We start from the raw sequence: 20,994 nt of genomic DNA, 5'->3' as shown, positions 1-20,994 counted from the left end.
AAACAAATCAGTTGCTATTCAGGACCTAAAGGAACCTAGTTTAACTATCGTCCTGCTGAAAATTACATTCAAAATCTGAATCAGAGTCTATTACTTCATAGACTCTACTTTCTGAAGAAAGTACATTCATTAAAAAACAATTTAAGACTATGAACATAAAATTAGAAATTCTCTCAAATAACTAGTAGCAATAACATTATGTTTATTACATATCAACTCTTTAGACTTTGTACACAAATGAAACATTCTCAACCTACCTTCCACAGGTTTTGTTATTATCCCAGTTACTCCACCAACAACTCCCTGAAAAATATCAATCATAAACCTAAATGGAAGGTGCTTAATCTTATGCCAACCACTAGAGGTCTCTACATACATACTAGAAATAATTTTTTTAAAGAATGAGGACTTAGTGATAATGTGAACATATACCTAAGTGAGCACTATGATTTTTTAAATATTATACAATAGAAAATTTTAAATAAAAGAATCTTATAGAAGTAAAATTTTATGATTGAAAGAATAGGAAAGCAAGTGAAAATATTCTACATCTGGCTCTGGCACCAATTAGCTATGTAACAACTGATTCAACCTCTTTAAGTCTCAGTTTCCATACTAGCAAAATGAATGAGTTGAGCCAAATAATCCCTAAGATCCAATGATAAATTTTAGTGAAATAAATTTGTAATTTCGTGTAAGTGTGAAAAACTGAAAATAAAGGGTCCCGTGAAGAATCCCAAATAGCCTGATAAGTAAAGCACTTTTATACAACCTTATACATCACTGGTACAAACACAGAAATTATAGTTCCTGAAATTGTTTCCAAAATTAAAATAGTAATACATTTATACATTCTTAATACTTGCCAAATAATGGTAGTAAATAAGACCACCTATATATTATACAAATGCACAGAAAGAGAACTGAAGTATATATACTGTTGAGAAGATGAGAAATTTCTGGGAAGAGGTGAGGGTGATCAAATAGTACTTTATAGCTTTATCTAAAATATTTCCATTATTTATTAAAAGAAGAACTTACAAATTCTTATAATTACTTGTAAGAGAATATTCATATATTGTGTAATTTTTAAAGTGCTGAAAAACAATGAAAGGCAGTTCCTGGTTTATGAATGCTTAGTTAGTATACCTTCCCCTCCACAGAAATGGTCAAATGATAATGATCTGAACAACTCCTCCTCCCTCTAGTTACCATGATTTACCGTATTTCTCTCTGCTTTGCCTCTCTGCCTTCCAGAAGAATGCTAACCAGCCATCATTACAGAGTTCTCACTCCAGCCCAAGTGCCAAACTAAGTCTGGGATTGTGGGATAGATGTGACAGTGATATCAGGGAAGGAGAGCATACAAGGGAACAGAAAAGCCCACAACTTATCACTCCTGCTCCTGACAGACCTTTACTCATAAGTAATATTCCAAGTTTCAAAGAAACCAGCTAAAGTACATATTCTAAAGTGTTCATCAAAGTTCAGGGTTTCTTCAATATCCAGTATAAGAGACTTACACGTAGGAAGCCCTTTCCTCCTCTGGCCAGGCTATCTCCAAAATCTTTAGGTTGTCGACCCATCTCTTCTCTTCTTTTTTGCTGATATTCCTTGTCCATTGTAATTGCTGCCAAACCTTTTCCAACAGAACCGGTGATGCGGGATACAACTCCTGCTGCACCACCTATTAGAAGACCCAGAGAAATAAATCACATTATTTCTTTAAAAAGCCAGTGTGGCTCGGCAGTTAAGCATCTGCCTTTGGCTCAGGGTGTGATCCTGGGGTCCTGGGATTGAGTTCCCCATTAGGCTACCTGTGTGGAGCTTGCTTCTCCCTCTGCCTATGTCTCTGCCTCTCTCTGTGTCTCTCATGAATAAATAAATAAAATCTTTAAAAAAATAAATAAAGGGCATTACCACAGTACACAGCACCCCCTGCTTTAAACAGGTGCTTCAGATTCTGTCTCACAGACAAACATACAGAAATGTATTTTACATTTTCCATTTACCAAGAAGAGGAATAAAACTATTTAAAGCACATTGATTCTCCAAAATTTTTCTGTAAACCTAAAATTGTTCTAAAAAATATTGTATTTTAAAAAAGCACACTGATTCAACACTACAAAGAAATATAAACAAATCCAGGAGTCTATATTATTTTTCATTTAAGAACAAGGGTAGGATTTACATCAACATGGATGGAACCAGAGGGTATTATGCTGAGTGAAATATGTCAACTGGAGAAAGACAATTATCTTATGGCTTCACTCAAATGTGGAATATAAGAAATAGTGAAAGGGAACATAATGGAAGGGGGAAAACTGAGTGGGGAAAAATTAAAGAGGAAGACAAATCATGAGAGACTTCTAACTCTGGGAAATAAACAAAGGGTTGCAGAAGGAGAGGTGGGTGGAGAGATGGGGTTACTGGGTAAACCCAGTATATGCCCTCCTTGAGGGTCATATAAGGAGATGAGCACTGGGTATTATACTATACGATGGCAAAATGAATTTAAATTAAAAAAAAAAAAGAAAACTAGGATCCACATTATGCTGATAGAAAAAAAAAAGAACAAGGGTAGGTACATATGTTATAAAAGGGATTATTAGAAAACTGATCACTATTTATTTAAAGATTTTGTTTGTTTATTCATAAGAGACACAGAGAAAAGGACACAGAGACACAGATGCAGGTTCTCTGTGAGAAGCCTGATGCGGAACTCGATTCCAGGACTCTGGGATCATGACCCAAGCCAAAGGCAGATGCTCAACCATTGAGCCACCCAGGTGTCCCTATTTTTTTTTTTTTTTAATTTTATGGGCAGCCCCGGTGGCTCAGCAGTTTAGCACCAGGGTGTGATCCTGGGCGTGATCCTGGAGACCCAGGATGGAGTCCCAGGTCAGACTCTCTGCATAGAGCCTGCTTCTCCCTCTGCCTGTGCCTGTGCCTGTCTCTCTCTCTCTCTCTCTCTCTCTCTCCCTTCTCTCTCTCTCTCTCTCTGGGTCTTTCATGATTAAATAAATAAAATCTTAAAAAAAGAATGAAGTCTTCTTATAAAAAAAAAAGATTTTATTTATTCATTCATGAGAGACCCAGGGAGAGAGGCAGAGATGTAGGCAGAGACGTAAGCAGGCTCCCTGTGGGGAGCTCAATGTGGGACTTGATCCCGGAACTCCAGGATCATGCTCTGAATTAAACGCTCAACCGTTGAGCCACCCAGGCATTCCGGTGCCCCTATTTTTGGTAAACCCTGCATTTTAGATAATTGTAGTAAAAAGTACATATATTTATATACATAAATATGTGATACATACCTACAGTGTGTCCAAAGAGACTTCTTACTCCAATCACTAACCCCTCAGCAAATTCTTCAGGGCCTTGAACAGCACCCTGGTCAAAAAAAAAAAAAAAAAGGTTACTAATTTAAAATAAACTTAAAACTTTTAATCTAGTACTTTAGGGTTTCCAGGAAGATACAAAATCTGTGAAGATCCACAAACACTGTGCTATAACAGTTTTCACACTGTAACTCAAATACGGACAGCAGATCTATATGCTCTCAGGAAACTCTTGTGAGATGATAAAAACTGCATAGGAATAAATTATGGCTTTAGTCATAATCTGAAGTTGGCCTCCCAGTACCAAGTCCCATCAGACTGCTGAAGCCAGCTGACCTGGTAACAAGAATGAGAGCCCACAGAGTCTTGTTCTCCCAAGTGTTCTGTTTTGTCCTGCTAAAACTCTCCCTACTTTGAGCTCCTGAATCCCTTAAGTGTAAGTGAACAGGTTACAGAAAGTCTAAATACAAAACATCATCTTTCATATTCCATGAGTCCTTCCCATAGCAGTGAAATAGCCTTAAAATGGTGTTAATGTACCTATCATTCCTCCTTACAACTACATGAAATCCTGGAAAACTTGGGCATGTTTTATCACTCAGACACTAGATATGCTCGATTACTTCTACAACAATCTTTCAATGTCATCTCAAGCAATTTTAAATAAAATATGATATTAATGTATTTCTGTTATTTGAACATTATTCAATTCTCAGATACAATTAAAATATAAATTATCAGTCATTAAAAAAATAGAATATCATTTTCTGTATCTATACTTAAATAAAAGGTCAATACCTGGAAGGGTTCATAGAATAAAGCTTCAACTCCTTCAGACAGACCTCTAATTAATCCAAATGGGTTTCCAAGCACATCTAAGCCCAATACCAGGACATACATCTGTTTCAAGAACTAAAGAGGAAAAAAAAAAAAATTAAGTCCTTTACTCCTGCTGTAGCTGTAAGAAATAGTAACATGATGCTTTGGGAAGAAAGGAGAATATTGGCTACATTAGGTTGTTAAAGGAAATCTATACAGAACAACCATGACTACATCCATTAATTGATTTCACTATGTGCCAGTCATTAAGCTAGTATAGGTTCAAGGCTGTCTGCCAGTTAGCAGCTATGTAACCTTGGACAGGTCAACTGGTCTCTACAGGCCTTAGTCTCCTCATATAAAAAATGAGAGGTGGATTACACGGACCTAGCATGGCTGAGAACACATATTAAATGAATATCTAATTCAATAATAATTACTTATTTTGGTTATTCTAAGAGTTACTATCACTATTACTATGAAACTAGATGGGGAAATAATTAATAACCAAAACAAAACACAAATGAAAACATATCCTTATTTGAACACGTAATAACCATAATGTCTATGTACACTGTAGGAGAAAAGACCTTCCAGCAGAGGAAGGAAAGAAGAATGTCACCCTGGAGTTCCATGGTACAGCAATGGTACCCTAAAACAACTACTATGCCTCTGCATACAATTCAAATCATAGAGTAACTGAGGCATGGCAAAGAGCCTGGCCTAGAATTCCTCTCCTGACTCTACCAGATTATGCTTAGAAACTGTAGACATTTACAAAATAAGTGTGATGCCTCCTACATTAGTATTCTTTTCCAAAGTGGTAAATGTATAATTGCAATGGGAAAAAGTTAAGAAAACTACAAAGTAATGAGACTGCAAATTGAGGTAAATTAGATAAACAATATTTCACAGTGTGCCATCACATACAGATGTTTTGTTTGATATTTTATGAAGTATATTCCTTGTGAACTACTATGATAGGCAATTACCTGTTCAGTGTAATGTCTAACAACACTCCACATAAGCTGATCTCTCTTGTAAAACTGATATCGAATTTCATAATAAGCAAGTCTGGGAGGATAGAGAAAGAGTCAAAGGCATGATGATTACATTCTGAAAGAAAGAGACTTAAAATTTCAATGATAAATTAATCACTGCTAATTCTTTCACAGTTCAATTTGTACATATGCCAGGTATAATTTATGTTTGAGATCTTAATATTATGGTAACAAAATTACTGTAAAAATAGTGCACTCTCATACAAGTCTCTCATAAACACATAAAGAGTAAAAAGGATGAAAAACTCAACCATAATCTCTTTATACAGTGGATTTTTTAGGCATTTTTTTCTTGTCATTTCCCACTTTGAATTCTTTCTTTTCTATCCAATTCAAAAATATTTAAGACATTTTGCATGCATTTTTACATTCAATATTGTGAATATGTATTCCTCTAGGTTATTCAAAACTCTATGTAGCCATTTTTAGTGGATGCATATCATTCTGTCATGTGGAAGTGTCATAACAATTCTACTATTGTCAGACATTTCCAAACCTTGACAATAATAATTAACACTGCCATATGTAAATTTTGTATATAACTCTTTGGTTGCATTTCAAGATTTTTTTTTTCTTACTGAATTCCCAATAAAAGAATTACTGAGTGAAAACCACAAAAACATATCTCTTTCCATTCATACAAATAGTTTTTTTTTTTTAAAGCTCTCATTTGTTAGAACTAACTGTCTCTAGTTTTAGGATTATTCATATTTTGAAACCTTTGATAATTTTCTTTAATTTTCATATAATATATGATAAATGATAAAGCTGAGTATTTCAAATATCTATCAGCCACTGTATCTTCCCTTTAGCAAATTATCTCTTATTGTCTGTTGGCAATTATGGCACTGGAATCTTTAGGTTTGCCTTATCGAAGCTTAATATTAGGACTATTAATCTTCTGTCATACTTGCCATTATATTTTCCCAGTTCATTTTCTAATTGTTTCCACTGATTTTGTTATAAAAGTGTTTAATTTTTATGTAGTCAAATCTACCTTTTATTTTCCACTGCAGATTTTCCCATTGCTCTTAAACTGAGAATATTTCCTCTACTCAGAGATTTGACAACGATTAACCTGGATAATTTCCTTAGTCTTTTTCATTTGTATTTTATATTTACCCTTGCATTCCGATGAAATTTGATAGTATATGAGCAGGTGGAAATGATATAAATGGGTTTTTCTTTCTCTAAGGTAACTACCTGTTCCAATATCATTGCTGGATATTCAATTCAATAAACATTCATTGAATTTACATGTGTCTAGCACACATATAAATGTTGCAAAGAGTTACTTTCTATAGTCTCCCATACTGAAATCTCACCATATGGCTACTTATTTCTAAATATGTGTTTTAAAACACCGTCAATTTATAAGCTACTACTAAAATATTTCCTTTTATTCTACATTCACGCTTTATCAACATATGAATAATTGAAGAAAAAATAAAACTCTTCATGAGTAAAACAAGCATATGTAAAAAGCATGATTAAGAAAGAGGCCAAACTTTAAGTACAGTGAGGATGATCATTTCCTAAGCTAACATTCTAGCCCAAATGGGAAGAATTAATATCGAGAAACAAACTTGGTACAAAATCCTTCCCATCTTCTTAAACATAAATCTTACTTGAATATTAGGTCATCCACATCAGTCAGCGTAGCACCTATGCTTTTCAATAGCAGATTGACAGAATGAATTGCAATCATTTCCTGTTTTTCTTTGTCTGACTCTTCACTTCCAGTACCCAATGACAGACTCAAGTGCAACTAAAAGAAAAAGAATGTTCAATAAATAAAAGTTAAAAACAAAAACAAAAATTAATATACATAGGAACAAAATCTTACAGATACAAATAGATGTCATACCTTCCAGAGTCCTAAAGAAAGCTGTTATTGTTATTCTACACACTACACAGGGTAACTCACTAATATCTGATTCTCATATTTGCTTTTTTATAAAATACAAATTAGTATGTTCCAAAGAGCTAAAGTTTTATCTAAAGTGTATAAATACCATTGTGTTTATATGGAATGGCTCAAAACACCTTACAAAAATAGTATAATCATTTGAAAAAGAAAACCATGTCAACTGGCACACAAAACATGTCTACTGGTTAAAATAATAAATAATCATGTATTTTCATCCAATTAAGGTAAATAATTCATGGAAATAATTAACAATAACAATTATAATTATACAGTAATAATCGGTAGCAACAACATGACAGTTATGGCAACAATTAGCAAGTTGCTAAATAAATTTTAAAAGAGTAATAAGGTTTTCAGCTTCCACAGACTCCTTCAACTCATACTTAGACGTGAGATTTTCACATTCCCATTTAGTTTCTTCTACCTTGTGCTATATCATCAATAGTGCAATAGTGGCAAAAGACACAGGCAGAAGATAGTTCTATCTGTGCAAATAAAGATGACTCTTCCTTTCTTATTCTGCATTTTACCTAACCAATGTAGAGCTCAATAGAAGAGACTTGGGGTAAAACTAGTAAAGCCTGGTTGTTGGGTTTTATTTTGTTTTTTTGATGTGGACTTCTGTCCATCTGCAGAATCAGTGTCCAGATCCAGGAAATGTAAGCTTAGGTGGACAGAGGTACAGCCTTTCCCTAAGGCAAAGTCACCATGGAATAAGGAAACAATAATGGCTCATGATCTTAATTATTCAACTTCATGGCATAACTTCCAATGTGTGAATCATGAATTATAAATCGATAAATCATGAATTGATAAATTAACAATTTTTAACATTCCCCTCAGATTATATGTTCCATAAAGTCATTTTATACCTTCTGGAGCAACTTTCATAGTAGGCATTCAGTAAATATTTGTTGAAAATATTGTTCAATCTCATAACTGATTTTCACTTAATAATGAAAAAGAAATTGTGTATAATCTACCACATAGGGCAGCCCGGGTGGCTCAGCGGTTTAGCGCTGCCTTCAGCCCAGGGCGTGATCCTGGAGACCCAGGATCGGGTCCCACGTCAGGTTCCCTGCATGGAGCCTGCTTCTCCCTCTGCCTGTGTCTCTGCCTCTCTCTCTGTCTTTCTCTGTCTCTCTCATGAATAAGTAAATAAATAAAATCTCTTTAAAAAAATAATCTACCACATAAAATTATTATCAATTTTAAACCTAACACAATAAATGTCTAATAGTACCAAACTAGTACATCAATTTAAAATAATAATTCAATTCCATTTTATAAATTAATTTACTTAGCTGAAAGGATTGGTGTATGCAATTGAAAATAATGTGCTGTATACAGTTTTTGAGAATGTAAAGGATCATCAATATTTTAGAGTTACTTAATTGTAAATCTGGCCCATTACACAAGTTTAGAGTGTTATGGTTGATAGCATTTGTGAATTTACTAAAGCAGTCACCTCTTCCTATAAAACCTAAAAAGAACAACAAAAGGAGAAAAGGAAATGGGTTCATAAAGTACAAAATCAGGCAAGTGAAAGGTATCCAATTTTCCACTCCCTTAGTTACAATCAAATTTTGGAAGGGTGAAAAACACCACATCAACAGTATAATACCTACTTCAGCGTTTTCACATTCTGGTTAGGGCACCCATTATAGCTTTCTGTTTAGACAGTGATAGTAGTTACAAAGTGCAACCAAAACATTAAATGTTGGCGAGCACTTCTTCGCTTAATTAAGAAATGCTTTTGTCAGCTCCTTCCTTGAATAAAGGGGTTATTAATTCAAGACTAGAGAACATGCTCTGATGGTTTCTCTGTGGGAATTATGGTTGCACATATGTTACAGAGAATTGTCTTAATTATTTCAATTAATCAAACAAAATTCCCACTAAATATTTGATGCAACAAATTAAAACATACATTTGTAAACAAAGCCCTTAAAAATCTTACAGCAATTCTACCCTGTTTTCAAAACAATATTACAACAAACCTTAACAGGAGAAATATGGAAGTGTTCAAAGAAACTAAGAACTGACATATCAGTCATTGAAGTCTCCATTAATTCTGTGTTTAGAGCATCAATATCTTGTTGGATTAACTTTGTCTGAAAAAAATGAAATCAAGAATTTCTATTTTAATTTTTTTCTCTAGTTAAAGAATGGCTCATTTAATTTTTTTTTTAGTTTATCATTTTCCCAAGAAATAAAAATTGTTACCCGTTTTCTTTCAGCTTCAGGGTCAGTTGCTGGGGTAAACAGTGTGATAATAGCTCCTAGAAACCCCTGATCAACTTTCAAGGCCATTTCCTGAATGAGGACCATAAAGTACCTAAGGAAAAAAAGTTGTTAAAGATGGAAAAGGATTTCTATCAAACTTTGCAATTTTCAATGTTAAAACTTTGATTTTGGCCACAAGTCACAATAAGATCCACTCTTAAAAAGTATTATGTTAACAAGATCAAGCATCCTTAACTGAGTTGTTTTTTTCCACTAGAGATAAGGTTTCATTAAAGGTAGTACTGTTATCTTGAAACTTAGCATTTAAAATCTCAAATCCCATATTTGATATGTTATAGGAGAGACAAATGCAATTAGATGATATAGCATATATTATTCCATTTTTAAGGTACACAGTAATCACTTTCAAGAGCACATTTCACAAATACATCATTTATATTTCACTGGCTATTTTATATTCTAATTGGAATTACAAACAGGAAAAGTGGTTAAGGAATTTCACACTTTAAAATATAGAGGGGCTATTATTAAATTAAGTTTCAACACAGAAAATTATTTGATCAAAAGTGGATTTGTACATTCAGGCAGAATATAAGTTTTAGATGAAAGTCAGCCTCACAAGAGTGAAATTTATTTTCAAAATAGATTCTCATTTTAAATTTCTTTAGATAAATAGGGGAATTTTTACTTACTTGAACTGTAGTACTTTGCTGTATTCATTAAATCTTGTGATGACACTCACATCAATGAAAGGTTTGGGCTCTAAAAAAGAAAGAAAACAACAAAAACCAAGAGAAAAATATCAAGCTTTATACTAGATTAACATAATGTCTATTTAATTTTTAAATCAGAATACCTCAATCTTTTTTTTTTTTTTTACCTGAATCCAAAGCAATAGATTTTGGAGGAGCCACAGGATGAAATACAACAGGAAACATTGTACCTGGTAACTGATTATCAACCTTAAAAAAAGAAAGAATGAAAGAATGAAAGAAAGAAAGAAAAAAAAAAAGAAAGAAAGAACTTTTAGTTTTATAGAGAATATTATAGAAGAGGCTGCTAAATTCATCATAATTAAATATCTGCATTGTATATGTGGTACTATGAGAAGCTTCACGTTAGATAAAAAATTCATACATATCTCAGCAAGGGTAAGCTTTTACATAAAGGAATATTTAATATCCTCATAAATGCACTAATACTGTGCAGCATATATACTATTAATCAAAATATTTGTGCCTATGGATCATGTGAGATTTTTGACAGCTTATAATTTATAAAATGTAAGTGGAGACTGGATATGAAATTAGAAAGAAGAAAAAGGATAAACATGTCCTAAATAATATTTAGTAGTTAAAAAGAAGAGAAGGAAGCAAGAAGGGAGCAATCAAGCAAAGAGACATAAACATTCTCCAATTTAAGCCCAGCTCATTCATGTATAGAATGATAAGAAAATCTTATTTTGGGGGCACCTTGGTGGTTAGTCAGTTGAGTGTCTGTTTTTGGCTCAGGTTATGATCTTACAGTCCTGGGATGGAGCCCCTGCATTGGGCTCCCTGTTCCATAGGAAGCCTGATCTCCCTCTCCCTCTCCCTCTGCCTGCCACTTCCCCTGCTTGCACTGTCAAATAAATAAATAAAGACCTTTAAAAAAACAAAAATGAAATAAAATAAAAAAGAAAATCTTATTTTTGGATCCCATGACAAATTCAAAGGAATATTTAGAAATAACAATTTCAGTGCAGGAAAATGTTCTTCTTGCAGGCTAAATGGTCAAATTAGTCTCAACAGTCGCAAAGTCTTTGGACTTGGATGATGCTTAGAGAATCCACAGGATATGTGGGAGAAGGGGAATGAACATACAAACAACAAAAAAATACGATTTATAAGGTATGCTAGAGTCTGGTTTTTTTTTTTAGATTTTATTTATTTATTCATGAGAGACAGAGAGAGAGAGAGAGAGAGAGAGGCAGAGACACAGGCAGAGGGAGAAGCAGGCTCCATGCAGGGAGCCTGACGCAGGACTCGATCCCGGGTCCCCAGGATCAGGCCCTGGGCTGAAGGCAGCACTAAACTGCTGAGCCACCCGGGCTGCCCTATGCTAGAGTCTTGTAGAAAAAAATTCATCCCCAGGATCCCCAAAGTGATTAGATATACTTATTGAACTGAAAATGACAATGTTACCTGAAGCCAGTACAGTCTGGCTCTTAAACTTCTCTGGTGAGGAGACTGCTTAAATTCAATCTGAATCCCAGATAAAAAATCTCGCTTTATTGGGCAATGAACAGGGAGGCGCATTTCCATGGGAACTTTATCAAAATTGACCTGGGGCAAAAGCACATGTATTTATGATGACTTGATATTATCAGTGTAGCCCATTTAAAATATCCATTTACTCACAAATTGGAAGGGGAAAACATTTTAATCTCTATGCCTCACCAAAAAAGATCTGCCTTAAGGTGATCTACAGTTGAGATCTTTGAAGCAGAATCACTTTTCCACCACAGTTATGAGGAAAACAAGAAAACAACTGAGGAACTTTTCAATTATATAAACTTTTCAATTATATAAGTCATGCTTTTTATTTTTTAAAAACCTCAAGGGTAATGAGTAATTCTAGGTAACTCTTAAATTTTGTTTTAACAAAGTTAAACAATGAATAGTTAATAGCTTGTTTAGACAAATTTTCATTTGTTTGTTTTCATTTAAGCATGGCCAACATTTATAGGGATAAGGATGGGGTGGGGGACATATCTGATGATCAATGCAAAACCAACCATTAGATATCAAAGACAAAGAGTAACTAAAACTGTGCGACTGAAGCAGAGCAAATGAGAAACTGCAGTCAAGCTTCTGGGGTCTTCCTAGAGCAAGCAAACCTTAAGCTGTAATACTGTAAGGGCCTGCAGAGAGTACACCTGTATTTGTAACATCTACCCATGTCCAACAATTGTTCCCATTTAATGAATTTAATTGAGTGAATTTTTTATAGGGTTTTTACTACTGAAAAACAGAAGTTTTCACAGACTTTATTTGCCAATATATATTGGTATCATTCAAAACAGAAAAAAAGTTCCAATAAGCAATATTAATTTCTGCATAATCCTACTGAAAACAAGTTCCATGAAACTGTCTCATAAACAGAAGAAATGACAAAAATGCAAAAGAGAAACATACTTAAATCATGTTTCATAGTATATGACTTAATAACATTTTAATTTAAAATGTACTAATGAATATCAGTCATGTCAATACTACTAATAAATAAGAGTTTATTAACAATAAATAGTTTCTGAATACACCTTTTTTTAACATGGACAGTAAATTTTCCTTATTTTCTACCAACAGAATACATATATAAAAACCAAAACAAAAAAATTTTGGTATACCTCAAAATTATTATCTAGTTTAATCCATCCATGGTCTCTTGATACTTGATATTTTTTATAGGCCTGTTCCAGCAACATTATCTGCTTTTGACTAAAAGGCTTCCATTTCTGTTTTGGTTTCATCTCCCAAACAACACCAGAACTAAAACAATTCAGAGAAAGTTAAATTAGGAATATATATTAGGCTTGCTGGAATTGTCATTCAACTTCAAATTATCTCAACTATAAATCTCCTATGAAAATTATACTTATGCAAGAGATTTTTTTAAAACAGCAAAATATGCTGGTGCTATAAAGTACATAAGAAAAAGGAGCAGGGGAAAATGTTCTTCTATCACAGATTGACATCAATCAATCAAGGAACTCACAAACGTTTTTTGTAAGGAGCCATATAGTAAATTTTTTTAAAGATTTTATTTATTCGAGAGAGAGATAGAGCACAAGCAGTGTGAGAAGCAGAGAGAGAGGGAGAGGCAGACTCCCCACTCAGCTAGGAGCCCAACAGGGGCTCCATCCCAGAACCCAGAGATCATGACCTGATCCAAAGGCAGATGTTTAACCATCTGAGCCACCCATGTCCCCCCATAGAGTAAATAGCTTAGACTTTGTGGCTGAGACAAAATTGAGATTATAATAAGTGCTTAAATAATGAGAGAAAAAAATTGGACAAATTTTTCTAATTGATGAAATTCAAAATATAAAAACAATTCAGCAAAATTTTAAAAATATATATCTACTAATGAAAAAATATATTTCTACTTTTTATTGAGGTATAATTGACATAGAACATTAAATCAATTTTAGGTATATAAAATAGGGATTTAATATTTGTAAATACTGTGAAATGACCACCACAATAAATCTAGTTAACATCTGTCACTATACATACTACAAAAATTTTGTTTTACTCTTCATTCTCAGGGGTGACAACATTTCACTTAATTAGGGCTCAAAGTCAGTATTTATAGAGGTTAATTCTTCAGTAACCTCAAATTCAGCACTCGCTTCTCAAATATACAATAATTGGGTAACACTGGTAACATCTGATGACTCAAGAACCAAGGAAAACCATTCAAAATTATTTGCCTTATTTTTAATTGACTATTGATGTTGCTCTGAATGTTCTCGATTCAAGTAACTATTCTCACAAAAAGGCTAAGGGCCCTAAGTTTATTTACTCTGGACACATTTCTTCAGCTGCTACATTCAGGTGATTTAATTAATTTACCATTGGTAAAAGCCATTTCTTACCTGGCTAACAAATGAGCTATTCAGAAACTAACTTTGGTTGCAGCCTCATTTTTGGTTATTTTATTTGTGTGAAGAAATTTATTTGTATCAGATATTTTGATTAAGTTTTCTGGTTTTTCTGGCCACTTTTTTCCTGTTGGGTGGGCATACTGTGATGTGTTCTTAGTTTGGAAATGTCAATATATACTGTATTATTTTAGCACAGGTATAGGGTCATTACATAATAAATATGCTTTGCCATATCATTCAATAACAGTGATCTATAAGAGAGACACTAAAAATCCACTTTTCTCTACTTCTTTTGACATGATGAGAATGCATTAGTAATAAAAACTAAATAAAAGTTGCAGGACAGCTAAATGTGTGGCAATAATACACTCTATTTGCCCTTTGTTGTATGCTAAGCAGCAGTGCAAAAGCAGCCATAGACATATAAAAGAATAAATGAGGCTGTGTTCTAGTAAAACCTTACTTATGGGCAACAAACTTAGAATTTCATATAATTTTCATGTGTAATAAAATGTTTTCTTTCAATTTTTCCCAACCATTCAAAAATGTAAAAAATTCTTAGACCAGGTCTTGAAAAAACAGGGCATCAGCTACATTTGATTCTAGGCCATCCTTTGCTGATCCCTGATTAAAGAATACTATTTGCATAATGATAAAAGAAAACTTCATAATATTTTAATTTAACAGTTTGTTGGTATTAATCAATGATACTGTTAACAATGCCCTCATTGTATTATGTAGTCGGTCAATGAAAATAATGAATAAAATATCCACTATAAATTATATAAATCTTGGGCCACCTGGGTGGCTCAGTTAAGTGTTCAACTCTTGATTTTGGCTCAGGTTGTGATCTCAGGGTTGTGAGATCAAGCACCCAGTGTGGAGCCTGCTTAATATTTGCTCTCTCCTTCTTCCTAAGACCCTCTCCCCCCGTCACAAATCAATCTATCAATCAATCAATCCAACATCAATTCATGATAAAAAAAAAAAAACAACTCTTCAACAAATTAGGGAGAGAGAACTCCCTGAACCTGAAAAATAACATCTACAAAAAAACCTACAGTTAACATCATACTTAATGGTGAGGAACTAGATGCTTTCTTACTAAGATCAAGAACAAAGCAAGGATGTCTTCTCTCACCATTCCTATTTAACATTGGAAAATACTAAATAATGCATTAAGTCAAGAAAATAAAAGGTACACAGATTAGGAAAGAAGAAATAAAGCCGTCTGTTCTCAGATGACATGACTGTGTATGTAGAAAATCCCAAAGAATCAACCAAAAAAATTCCTACAACTAATGTTTCAAGATACAAATATACAAAAATCAATTGTTTTCTTATGTATCAGCAATGAACAATTGAAATTTGAAATTAAAAACACAATAATATTTATATTAGCACCAGAGAAATAAAATAACTTAGGTATAAACAAAATCTAACAAATTTGTGCAAAAACTATATAAGGAAAACTACAACAGTGTGATGAAAGAGATCAAAGATCTGAATACAAGGATCTGTGTACACAAATATGAAGACTCAATAATGTCAAGATATCAGTTCTTTGCAAGTTCATCTATAGCTTAGATGCAATTCCAATATCTGAGCTGACAAACTAATTCTAAAGTTTATATGGAAAGGTGAAAGATTCAAAATAGTCAACATAATGTTGAAGAGGAAAAAAGTTGGAGGACTGATACTACATGACTTTAAGATTACCACAAAACTACAGAAATCAAGACACAACGGTATAACTGAAAGAAATGACAAACACACCAAGAGAATAAGACCAAGAGGTCCAATATAGTCAACTGATTTTTGAAAGGAACAAAGGAAATTCAATGGAAAAAGGACAATCTTTTCAACAAATGGTGACAGAACCAAAGGTGGAAAAAAAAAAAAAGACACAGAGCTTACACATTTCACAAAAACTAACTCAAGACGTATTATCAGAGCCCTAAATATCAAACTTAAACCAAAAAAATCAGGAGGGTAACACAGGAGAAAACGTAAGTAACTTTGCATTTTTGTAACTTTTAAAATATAACACCTAAACCATAACTCATGAAAGAAAGAATCAATGCGGGGGCTTATTAAAATTAAAAACCTCATTGGTGTGAAAGACACCGCTAAAAGAGTGAAAAGAATGTAAAGATAGAGACTGGGAGAAAATATTTGCAAAACACGTATCTGAGAAAATACTGGTACTCCAAATATATAAAGAACTTTTAATAAGAAAATGAAAAAATTTTAAATGGGAAAAAGACTTGACTCTAATGAGGAAGATATTCTGATAGCAAATAAGCATTTGAAAAGATACTCATGGGCAGCCCGGGTGGCTCAGCAGTTTAGCACTGCCTTCAGCCCAGGGCCTGATCCTGGAGATCTGGATCGAGTCCCACATCAGGCTCCCTCATGGAGCCTGCTTCTCCCTCTGCCTGTGTCTGTTTCTCTCTCTCTCTCTCTCTCATGAATAAATACAATCTTTAAAAAAGAAAAGAAAAGATGCTCAACAGCACATGTAATTAGGGAATTGCAAATTAAAACAATAATGACATATCACTACATCCCTGTTAGAATGGCCAAAATCTAGGACACTGACAACACCAAATGCTGGCAAGGACATGGAGCAATGAATGTTCATTCATTTATTCCTGGTGGAAATGGAAAATGGTACAGCCGCTTTGAAAGACAATTAGGTGATTGCTTACAAAACTAAACATAATCCTACCATAAAATCCAGCAATCACACTCCTTGATATTTATACAAATGAATTAAAAACTTATGTCTAGGGATGCCTGGGTGGCTCAGTGGTTGAGCATCTGCCTTCAGCTCAGGGCATGGTCCTGGGGTCATGGGACCAAGTCCCTCTGCCTATGTCTCTGCCTCTCTCTCTGTGTCCATCATGAATAAATAAATAAAATTCTTAAAAACAAACAAACAAAAAAAACTATGTCTATACAAAAACCTGCCTATGAATGTTTATAACAGCTTTATTCATAAATGCTAAAACTTAAAAGCAACCAAGATGTCTTTCAATAGTCAATAGTAAATAAACTGTGGTACATCCAGACATGGGATATTATTCAGTGATTTAAAAAAATGAGTTATCAAACCACAAAAAGACATGAGGAAACTTAAAAATTATTGCTAAGTGAAAGAAAGAAGCTTATCTGAAAAGGTTACATACTCAATGATTGCAGTGATAGGACATTCTGGAAAAGGCAAAACTTTATATATAGTAAAAAGATCAGTGGTTTCCAGAGATTCAGGGTTAGGGAGAAAGGGATGAACAAGTGACACACAGGTGATTTTTACGATATAGGACACTGTAATAACAGGTATACGTTATTCATTTGTCAAAACCCACAGAATTTACAAACTAAGAGCAAACTCTAACTTAAAATACATCAACACTGGACTTTAGATAATAATAATGCATTAACATTAGCTCATCAATAGTAAAAAAAGGTACCATACTATTTCAAGATGTTAATAATAGAGGAAAGCTGCAGGGCATTTGGGAACTCTGTACTTTATAGCCAATTTCTCTGTAAACCTAAAAGTGCTCCAAAAAATAAAAGGTTATTTTAAAAAATTATCTAACATATATTTTTCCTTAGTACACAACCCCACTGAATGGGTATTAAATGTGTACTGTGTCAGAAGATAAGCAAGGTCTTTTAAATGAATTTTTAAAAGTCCTTATAAAGACCAATCTGACAAAATATAATACCAAACATAATATTAAAGTAAAAATAAATTATACTGAAGAACAATAGAGTGAAGAAACGGAATTTCTAGGACTTAAAAATGATTTTCCTATTTAGGTTAAAAATATTATAAAATACTGAAATGTATAACCAAGAGAATATATTATTCATATATATACACAAATATATTAATGTTATATCATTGTATGTATACCCTTTATAGAACTCCTAATCTGTTGGGTGTTGTGTAAAGTGTGCTATATACATGATCCTTTTATTGACTTTATTGTTTACCTCACTAAACATTATTGATAGTGAATAATACTATGATGGTTATACACAAAATTCCACCCATCAGCCTCCAAGAAAAGAATGAGTCTTTTAACCAAAGTTAGTGACATTTAAAAAGTCTTAATAAGTAAATTCAAATGTTTTCTCATACAGATACAAGCAGAATCAGAGAAAAATACCTGGTATCATCACTATTAAAACATTCTAAACAATCTCCCATTAAAGACTATGTACTCATGTCATACTGCCTCAAACATTCATAAAGAATGTTTTCTCCAATTTGTCTGACCCACTGTTGTCAGCTTCCCCTAATCCATGCCAGTTTCTTCAGCCTGTACTGCAGAAAACTACCTAGTTGCTTCTATCTCTGTACTTCCATTGCAGGTATATATACTTCTTTGTAGCACTTCTGCTATCATAATTCATCAAAAAAAAATACATACCAAAAAACAAAGAAAGAAGCAAACCTTTCTTCCCCCACCAACTGATGATAAGTACAGTAAGTGCGAAGACATTATTTTAGTCATCTTCCTATCTTAGGGGCTTTTCAACTCCAGTGAAAAAAACTTCATAAATTATGCTGAAAGAATATACAGTACATCAAAATTCAGAACAGCTAATTATTCTCACTAAACTGGATATGAACTCAATGCTTTTTAAAGATTTCTGATGCCTTATCTTCCTTCTGCCATACCTGGTTATCCCAATATATGAAACTTCCTGCTTGTTTTCATTGTTAACCAGGGAAAGCCCAAGACTGTGGAGAGAAAAGGTTATTTCATGATCGGCCTGCTCCATTTCTTCTGCCTGCAGTGCTTTGGAAACCAAGGCAACATCATCAGTGAAAAGCAACACTCTCTGGCGCCCATCTAGGAATGATACCCAGTGTATCTGGGTGTTTGCATCATAGGGAAACTGGCCACATTCATCCTGGGGAAAAGAGAGACTTTGTATTAAACCCATGAGCAGTAAGTTTTTATTACATAAAGTTAAACTACAGTAACTGAACATCTAGAAAAGTTAAAAACCATGACTATAAATTGGAAAACTAATCTTCAAAATGACATAAATTAATTAAAATCAAATTAAAATAACCTATTTTAAGACTTAACTCCCCAATTTTTTTTCAAACAACAACAAACATTAAGAGTGCTTAATTTTTTGTGTGTCCTAGGTTTGACTGTTCAAAGGGCACTCGGCAGGAAGAAGAGTATCCTTCAAGGTTCCAGGGCCCTAAGACACTTACTTGTCTCCAAGAGGGAGAGATTCCTAAGTTTATTAGAATAAAAGTAACCTAGTTTAGGTAAAACTAACCCAGTTTATTTTTATGTTTTAATAACTTATAACACTGCAAATGTATATTTACATATATCACACTATTAAACAATAAAACTATGGTTTGTACTTAGTGTGTACTGTTTTGCAAAATCTACTTGGTTAAAGGTCTCATATAGTACTTAAAAATATAAGACTTGATTTGGTCAGTGGTTTCAGAGACTGAAATAATGATTCCTCTTCATTCTGGGCTTAACATTTCATGTTAATACAACAGTTCATTTCAACAAGCAGTACAAGCAGATGAAAAGTATGTGCCTTTCATCTCATGCTTTCCTGGGAAAAAAAAAAGCAAATAAAGGATTTATACAGAGGAGATGAATAGCTGAGTTTTGTTGTTGTTTGACATCTATCGCTTTTTTATTGAAGTATAGTTGACACACGATGTTTCATCAGTTTCAGGTATACAACATAATGATTCAACAACTCTATATACTATCCTATGCTCACCACAAGTGTAGTTACCATTTGTCCCCATTCAACATTATTACTATACCACTGACTATATTCCCTATGCTGTACCTGTCAGCTCTGTGACTCATTCTGTAACTGGAAGCCTGTACCTCCCACTCCCCTGTACCCATTTCACCCACCCTCCCACCTCAACCTCTGACAACCACAAGTCTGTTCTCTGTATTAATGGATCTGTTTGTTTGTTTTTTAGATTCCAATGTTTAAGTGAAATCATAGGGTATTTGTCTTTCACTGACTTATTTCATTTAGAATAATACCCTCAAGGTCCATCCATGTTGTCACAAATGGCAAGAACTAATTTTTTTAAAGACTGAGTAATATTCCATTTTACATATATACATAATAAACCACATGTTTTTTGTCCATTCATCTATTGATTACACAGATTGTTTGCATACCTTGGCTACTATAAATAATGCTGCAACAAACATGGGGGTGCATATACCATTTCAACTTAGTGTTCTTGTTTTTTTGTGTAAATACCCAGAAGTGGAATTACTAGATACTGTGGTACTTCTGTTTTTAGTTTTTCTGAGGAACCTTTATATTATTTGCCACAGTGGCTGCACCAATTTATATTCCCAACAGTACCTGAGGGTTCCTTTTTCTCCACATCCTCATCAACATACTGCTTTAAAAAAATCTATTGCTTTTAATATATATGTCAAAGTAGCCTATTCAATTTTTCAAATTCTAGTATGCAACCAAATTTTGCAAATATTTCAGAGATATCTATTAAGGTGAATTCTCTATAAAGTACAAAATGTGATACGTCTTGGTTTCAGTCTTAGTTATTACTGAAGTACTCTCTAATCGCATTTTTCATGTTTGATCTGTTAAAAATAAAATATCCTCTGATACCTGTGTTTCAGTTAACTTCTAGCATTTTAAGTTTTATATTTTGATACCATGTTTTTCTTGGCATGAAAGTTTATGGTTGTCATGTCTTCTTTGTCATATCATCATATTCTATTTAAAGGTTAAATGGAGGAGAGGAGAAATAATACCAGCATAGTCAGAGACCTCTGCTAGGACTCCCATGTCTCTGAGCCAGGGAGCTAAGAGGATCAGGAAATTTAAGCCTCTGTACCATTTGCAAACCTTGAGTTTCTGTCTTGTAAAAAGTAAAGCACA

General features: G+C 33.5%; 1 protein-coding gene across 1 annotated transcript in view; it reads right to left on the bottom strand.

Annotated features, from left to right (window-relative positions):
- VPS13C (vacuolar protein sorting 13 homolog C) overlaps positions 1 to 20,994 on the bottom strand; it is a 172,667-nt gene that overhangs the window by 17,971 nt on the left and 133,702 nt on the right. Inside the window, exons 65-77 of the mRNA XM_041745716.1 lie at positions 18,746 to 18,981; positions 12,787 to 12,928; positions 11,582 to 11,722; positions 10,279 to 10,360; positions 10,091 to 10,160; positions 9,378 to 9,489; positions 9,152 to 9,265; positions 6,850 to 6,989; positions 5,153 to 5,234; positions 4,140 to 4,253; positions 3,318 to 3,393; positions 1,524 to 1,687; positions 258 to 303 (exon numbers count right to left, since the gene is read on the bottom strand). Coding sequence (XP_041601650.1) covers positions 258 to 303; positions 1,524 to 1,687; positions 3,318 to 3,393; positions 4,140 to 4,253; positions 5,153 to 5,234; positions 6,850 to 6,989; positions 9,152 to 9,265; positions 9,378 to 9,489; positions 10,091 to 10,160; positions 10,279 to 10,360; positions 11,582 to 11,722; positions 12,787 to 12,928; positions 18,746 to 18,981 — 1,519 coding nt within the window. The remainder of the gene's footprint in view (positions 1 to 257; positions 304 to 1,523; positions 1,688 to 3,317; positions 3,394 to 4,139; positions 4,254 to 5,152; positions 5,235 to 6,849; positions 6,990 to 9,151; positions 9,266 to 9,377; positions 9,490 to 10,090; positions 10,161 to 10,278; positions 10,361 to 11,581; positions 11,723 to 12,786; positions 12,929 to 18,745; positions 18,982 to 20,994) is intronic.

Source organism: Vulpes lagopus, chromosome 2 (genome assembly GCF_018345385.1).
Source record: "Vulpes lagopus strain Blue_001 chromosome 2, ASM1834538v1, whole genome shotgun sequence".
NCBI classification, from domain to species: domain Eukaryota; kingdom Metazoa; phylum Chordata; class Mammalia; order Carnivora; family Canidae; genus Vulpes; species Vulpes lagopus.
The sequence above is the reverse complement of the archived record's forward strand: the minus strand, read 5'-3'. Positions and strand labels throughout refer to the sequence as shown.